Source organism: Zeus faber (genome assembly GCF_960531495.2).
Source record: "Zeus faber genome assembly, chromosome: 16".
In the NCBI taxonomy this organism is placed as follows: domain Eukaryota; kingdom Metazoa; phylum Chordata; class Actinopteri; order Zeiformes; family Zeidae; genus Zeus; species Zeus faber.
The window spans coordinates 2,666,357-2,673,730 of record NC_137202.1 but is presented as its reverse complement, the minus strand read 5'-3'; the positions used below and the strand labels follow the sequence as shown (position 1 = coordinate 2,673,730).

Genomic DNA, 7,374 nt, shown 5'->3' with positions numbered 1-7,374 from the left:
CATTTAAGTCTGCTATGTTTAGATGTAGGAAACTGCACGTACATGACGTTTCTTTAGAACAACCGTCTATCTTTGACCTTAAACCAACCCTTGACATTGTTGTAACTCACCGCGTTGTCTGTGGAAATATGTGTAGTATTTGTAATATGTGTAGATCTGGAGTCTCAGTGAAGGAAGTTGATGTTTGGTCTTGTGCGAGGTTTGCAAAGTTAATAGAATTGACGTTAAAAAAAAAAGAAAAGAATTGACGTCATTTTAGTGGTGACTTCATTCCTTGCATTAAAATTTCGAGAGGTTATGTTTCCATGAAATACGAAAAACGCCGTATTTCTGTGAGTAATTATAATTTCACAGTTTCTATTCTTCTGACGCCTTCCTAGTTCATGAGCGCATCACTCACTCGCATAGTCGGACTTAATTGACGTGATCACAAGTTTGGCTAAGTGATGGGTACCAAAGAGATAAAATACCAATCGAATAGATCCACAGACATATTGATATAATACATACATAATGACCTATGTATTACATAATGACCTATGTAAGTTAACTTCCTCTTCGATTTGACATGAATTATCAGGTCATTGTCATCAGATCTTGTAAGTACTTTTGTTAAATTGGTGACATTTGAAGGTACACCATTTTGTCCACCTTTTGGTAAAGCTAGTATTTTCACGAATGGACTATTCCTTGCAATTAAGTGCTGTTCTACTGAATTGAAGTCTTTTATTTCTGGCGGAATAGCCTCTAATGTCAAATTGTTTACAGTACTTTCCTCTGCAACTTTACCTGAAGTAATTTTCCGGTGACAAGTGAAACAAATCTATAGTTGACCAGAAGGTCCATTTTTGAAAACACAATTTTCACTATGATTATGTGGGCATCTGTAAAACTATGCTTCTGTTATGCATTTAGCAGACATTAAAGCATATAATTCTCCTTTTTTGAGATATTGTTGTTTTTGACATTTTATGACTTGATGTTGTCGATAGCAGACTGCACATACATATTCTGGACCAGTACTTATATTTGGTCTAAATTGTTCTCTAACAAATGTAATGTCTCACATTAATTTTTATCTTTTGTTCATTATTTGCATATTTGTCTATGCTATACTTTTTTTCATTTAATTAATTCTCTTTGTTATTTGCATAGTTGTGTTTGTTTGTGTTTGTTTAGCTGTAGGAAGCTACATGTACGTACATGAAATTTCTTTAAAACAACTGTCTATCTTTGTCTTTAAACAAAACCTTGTCATTGTTATAACTCACTGTGTTGTCAGTGGAAATAGAGCTGCAGTTATAGTGACAGACAGGTGACGTCTGGGCTCTAGTGGGGCAATAATGACATATTTACATAAGTTTTGCTGGTTGATGGCGTATAGGGCAACAATGACCTAGCAACGTAATTTTAGTCTTCTAGTTTGTAACCTCTAACCAGTACAGAGCGATGGACTACACCACGCAACGCACACAAGATGGGAATGGACATTCATAGCCACAACCTGCACATTTATGGTGAATTGGATGATGACGCCACGAAGCGTCTTACTCCACATACTCATCTTGCTCCATTACGCGACCTGAAGTTTTCGAACGTTGCCGTGTCGGTGATGCATGAAAGTTTGCTGGTTTTTCACAAGTTCCTGCCTCCCGCATGTAGATCAATTTGGATGACACTGGAACCACGATGTCCCTGTTATAACGACACTTGAACCATGTCCGTAGCTCCAGCAGGCATCCTGTTCCGGACATTAGTGCCAAGGAGAAAGAAAATACAAAAAATCCGAACAATAACAATAGGGGTCTCATCCCCACAGGATGGACCCCTAATAATAATAATAATAATAATAATAATAATAATAGTAATAATAATAATGTTTATTTGTATAGCACCTTTCATACACAACATGCGACTTAAAATACTTTATAGTCACTAAAAAAGTGCAAAATGCATTTAATAAATATATGTAAATATTGTACAAAATTTCAGTTTCAGAGGTACCATGATCAATCCTCAGCTACTGATTAAAAGTCATTACTCTTGAATTGTTGGTATCGAATTATGAGTATTGAACTAATCTCTAAGCAATTCTAAAATGTGGCGGCTCGTGCTGTGCGATATGTTGGGCTTCAAAAAGAAAAAGATACACCTCATAATCCTTGAGTTTGTTTCAAAACAAATTGTTTTGTTGAATTTCTTTATCTACCCATGTGCTGAACTTCAGCTTTAAGGATTCGCTTGGAAAGAGTTCCACAGACTGATCAGCAACCTCGTGAGTAGACACATTTATATCAAACTGAAATGAGGGCCGCAGTATTATTGATTGCACAGCAGTAAAAGGAGCTGATGTTCCCTCCGGTTTAATGTAAGCTAAAGGCAGAGCCGCAGTGTTCAGTAGCGCCTGGTATGTTCTGCACTTAAGTCAAGGATTCACTTGGAGCTCAGTGAAAATATTTTCCTTCTATCATCAGTGGCTCAATTATTCCGATACTAGGTTGGTCATTCACTCCGAGGCAACCAATAACCTTTATAATGTGGTTCATTTAAAGGAGAAAAAAACAATTACCTTTGAATAGCGGTTCTCTGCTTCATTTTGAATGAATGCAAAATTCTGTCTTATAAAGCTTAAAAGGTATAAATATCTAGTGATTAATGAAATGATGAGATGAAATGAAAGAGTCGCTTCGCTCATTTTGTGGGAAAGAAGGAACGAGACTATGCATGCATTAGATGATGTACAGGTACTGCTGTCCAGTCCATTAGGTATGAGGAAGAAAGGAGATGCACGGGGGACAAGGGGGAATTGAGAGCCGAGAACCAGGAGGTGGTTTTTGTTTCTGCAGCGTACTGTACATGTAACTGGTGAGGCAGAGGAACCGCAAAAGGGTTCAAACCGACTCCTACAGCGTCCAAACGGTTCAGTTTGAGGCTGCAGTATGTCCTAAAACCTTGACAGCAGCCGTTCTACAGTACTATCTCAACTATACAGCGGTAGCACAAGAACCTTGACCCAAGGCGTTTTTCAAATTGACTTTATTCCCATTAAGGACAGGTCCATCTGTTTATAAGGCAACAGCAGTCCTTAACAGAGATGTTGGGGTTTTTTTTTTCCACCGCACAAGGTTTTTAATTAAACACATTAATGTTCACCATAGAGACGTGATATAACAAGGCTTTTTCCAGAGAACAACTCGATATTCTGCGGTCTCTGTTTTCTAAGAGCACTGAAAGAAACACGTATGTGACGGCAGGAAAACACGACAAAGAAAACGTCCCTAAAAATACGTAAACATGGTAAAACAATCTTTCAGGCAGGTGAAAGTCTGGACAGGCACATGTTTAAAGCACCATTTGTGGTTTTCTCTGAGCAGGGCAGTGGGAGGAGGATCCTGTTGGGACACGGATGGCAAATCTTCACGATATTTAATCGGCCTCGATCATGGTTGCACAGGAAAAAGAAAAGAATAAAATGTCTGAGAAAGTGTTGCCCTTCACATTGACACGTGTGTAAGTAATCTGATCCCATTGAATTCTTCAAAATACATACACATTCATTACACATTCTTTACAGCGAACATCAATTTCTGTCTGTATGTAGTGGTGGTGGTTGTGGTCAGTTGGGACATGCAAAGTTCTCCCCTCTGTGTTTAACAGTCAAGGGGGGTTTTTTTACCGAAGCAAAGGGAATAGTATGAGGCATGAGTATTGATTTTTTTATGTGAGAGAATAGAAAAAACACCGAAAACCAACGACAGTAAGGATCCTCAGAAATGCGACTGAATTTTTAAATTTTATTCTTTTCATTTTTGCTGCAGATGTACTGTATAGCGATGCAATCAAACTCCATACCAATTCATTGATTGATGATGCTCATAACATCTATTCAGGATTTTATTTATTTATTTATTTATGCCATTTATTTTGTATTTCAAATAATTGTCTTTGGTTGAGGCTCTACCGAGGCAACCCGAGACTAGCGCTATCTTTACTATTACTATAGTTGTTTTTTTTTAAGGCTGGTTAACTATTCAAGTACACTGAATTCATTTGGTATCAAAGAATACGTGGCTCTTTAAGGTTGGTCAATTCTTACATACTGTACGTTAGGATACCCAACCTCACTGTCATAAAAACACCATCTATCGTAGACCATTGTGACCAAACCAAACTCATTAGGACCGTACCAAGTAGGTACAAAACAAGGTCATCACCAGAACCACTATCTGATAAATATGCACATAAACACTCTGGGGTTAAATATTCTTACAGGTCCATCCATTGTACATTTAAGTTGCCTCCACTCGGGTGCCGGTCACTGATTATTACACTGATTATACGGAATCAGCCCAAAATGTCCTCATGAGCTCGGAAGCTTTATTTGTGACCCGGCGATCTCCAAACAGACCTTTGTGCCCGAGCCTTGTGCTTCCCTCCCTCGGGGGGAAAAGCAGTCGGTGGAGAAGGTTGTTAGGATGATGAGCGATCTTCATCGTCTCCTTTTTAATTCACGTGATACCATCAATGAAGTGCGTTGGTTTAATGGCGGTGTTTGTATTGGCGACACTGTTTATCGGGATGTCAAACAGTTGTCATGGGCTGACGGTCGGGTGTAGGATTCATTTATTTTTGGTCAAAAGTGAGGCTTTTTTCCCCCAAATCAGTCACAAATTAATTCCGACCATGAGTCTGAGAAAATCGCTTCTCCTAGCACTGGAAAGACCCTGTGTCTTTACTCATCAAAAATCTGCCATTGCTGAGGTCTCTCCTACAGCCAGTAAAAAGAAATGCTCTTGAATAATACATCAGAGCGCTGTTTTTTGAGGCAACATAAAAGACAAACAGCAGCAGCAGGTGCTCACGTGCCCCTTCCAGCAGGTAGTGTGCTTAATGAGATTGTGCCTTTTTTGAAAGGATCGTACGGTATGGTAGACCATGACATTGCCTGGGCGGCATGTGAGGTGCATTCTGAGCCATCGCAGAGGCCGAGCAAGGAAGATGTGAAGGGCGATGACGGGGGGAGCCAAAGTGGAAGGCGGAGAGGGAAACATTACATCCCTGAGGCCCCGCGAGGCCGTCTCCTGCCGCGCTGGAGTCATAGTGCCACGCTGCGGGCGTTGGCGGCCGCGGCCAGGGCCCGCTGCACGGCTCCCGGACACTTCTCCCGCTTCTGCAGCTTGTGGTTCTCAAACAAACCCTCGTTGCGCGGCACACCGTGGACCCCGTCCGGGAACGTCAACAGTCCTGGAAGATGATGGGATGGGATGATGAAGGGCACGGGGTTCAAAAGTGCGTAGACATACAAGAAAGAAAAACAGAGCGAAGAGCTCACCGTGTCCCTCCACGCGGCCGCTTTTGAATTCCCCTTCGAACTTCATGCCGTCGTATCGACTGAAGACTCCCGCGCCCTGGAACTTCCCCTGTGCAAACTCCCCCTCGTACCTGAGTTGGTGGGCAAAGGAGCCATTTTGAGAGTTGTTGCGGAACTCTCTCTCTCCAACAAATCAGCACACGCTCAGACACACCTTGACCCATCTGTGAAGAGCAGAACGCCAGAACCGTGGAAGAGTCCGTTCTCAAACTGGCCAGTGTAGCAGGTTCCGTCCAGGAACTTGAGCTGGCCGATGCCATGCCTCCGACCTGAGGAAGGAGCACAACGGCAGCAGGGTCTTGGAAGGGTCCTGGAACCTTTTTCCCATCATAAATGTTGCCCTATTGGTTTGAACCGATATTGATGCTCTCTCCCACCCCAAACATACTGGATTCTCTGTGCTGGATCTAACCTTTACCCCAGCGTGGATTAGTCTATTATAAGAGCACATAACACATGCTGCATAGGAGACTACCGACTGATCACAGCATTTATCAGAGAGGATATTTTGCCCTTTCAACCTGCCATGCGACTTAGGGTTTCATATTCACTCGATACTGTAAAGCCACTACATATGTCACATGAGTCCGTATGTGCTGGGATTTAAGTATCTGTCCCCCGGTGTCGGCTGAATTAGGAGTCCCATCTGCCCTCTCTGTGCACTGGGATTTACATTCTCCTAATCCCGCAGATTTTTAGCAGGGATTTCTACTTTGGGATCTGGCCTGTGAGAAAATGCGTGGAATGTATGTACCCATGTATATTGTTCCCCTTTCCGCTGCAGATGAGACACGACTAAGGCTAATCCGTGTAAGAATGCCTGTTCCTGACCCGCGCTGTATTTTGGAAACGGCAAGGGTGTGACGAGAAGGAAATTAAATATCTTCAATTGGCTTGTTTTTTTTTTCTCTCTGTTATAACTTTGACCTTGAAATTTAATTTTTAAGGGAAATTTCACTGCAAAGCAATTAAAAAAAAAAAACCCTCCAGGGCAAACTCTACGGGAAGAAAGGTCATCACGATAGTTTCAGGCTCGCTGTTTGTGAGCTCATTTGGATTTCAAAAGAAACTTCTTTGAAAGGGAGGAGACTTGTATTGATCTTTGAATAGCTTAATGTGTTATCTATCCCAAAAAATATTGAAACATGTCGGAGAACAAATGACTAGAATCCCTATGCAGCTAATATCTCTGCATCATTTGGGAAGCTCCGTTCGCCAAGGTTCCTCGTGTTGCACTGGTTTTGCTTTCTAAACCCCGGCTGAGAGAGCCGTCTACCCACATTTCCTAAAGAGTCCAAAGTCTAATCCTGAAGATTTGACAAAGCTCAGGCTGACAAATCAGACTGTGTTCCTAGTTGGTTGCCAATACTTCCTAATTAGGATTTGGCTTAATAGCTTGAGCTTTTTTTGTCTGTCAATGGCACTGCTCCGCTGGTGTGGGTGTGTGTTAAAAAAAAAAAAAGAAAATTTGAAAGAGCACAAGAAAAGTTTACATTCTACATCAGATCAATTTCACTTTTGCCATGAATGAGACCATTAATAACAATCTCTTAGTATTGTTAGTGTGCATTTTTTTTATTTGATAAATGGTATTTCAATCAAAATTGCAGCAAATTTGAAATTGACAAAAAATCATCTGTTGTTACAGTGCACTTGGATTTGTTTTATTTTGTAAAGCTCTTACTTTTAAATGTTTGTTATTCTACAAATAAAGTGGCAGAGTACAAGTTCTATCAGAGTACAAGCTGATAGAAAAATAAAACCCAAAATGTCTGACATCATGGTGAGTGGAGGGTTTAGAGAGATCAAAATCCTTAAGAGGACAGAGAAGGATCTCCATATCGTCTCACTTGTGCTGTTCTCCTCGCTAATGGACAATCCCCGCCCTTCCACTTTTTGTAAGTAATGGACGGCACTTTCCTTTTTTGACTCAAAATAAAGTACTATGATGTCCTTCACTTCCTTCTAGTGAAGACTAGAGAGTCAGGGCTTGGGATTTCTCC

The 7,374-nt window shown here is 41.0% G+C and overlaps 1 protein-coding gene across 1 annotated transcript in view; it reads right to left on the bottom strand.

Annotated features, from left to right (window-relative positions):
- Positions 1-3,129: 3,129 nt before the first annotated feature.
- morn4 (MORN repeat containing 4) overlaps positions 3,130-7,374 on the bottom strand; it is a 6,345-nt gene continuing 2,100 nt past the window's right edge. The window contains exons 3-5 of the mRNA XM_080017160.1: positions 5,526-5,640; positions 5,333-5,442; positions 3,130-5,244 (exon numbers count right to left, since the gene is read on the bottom strand). Of these exons, the coding sequence (XP_079873286.1) occupies positions 5,096-5,244; positions 5,333-5,442; positions 5,526-5,640 (374 nt within the window). The 3' untranslated portion in view covers positions 3,130-5,095. The remainder of the gene's footprint in view (positions 5,245-5,332; positions 5,443-5,525; positions 5,641-7,374) is intronic.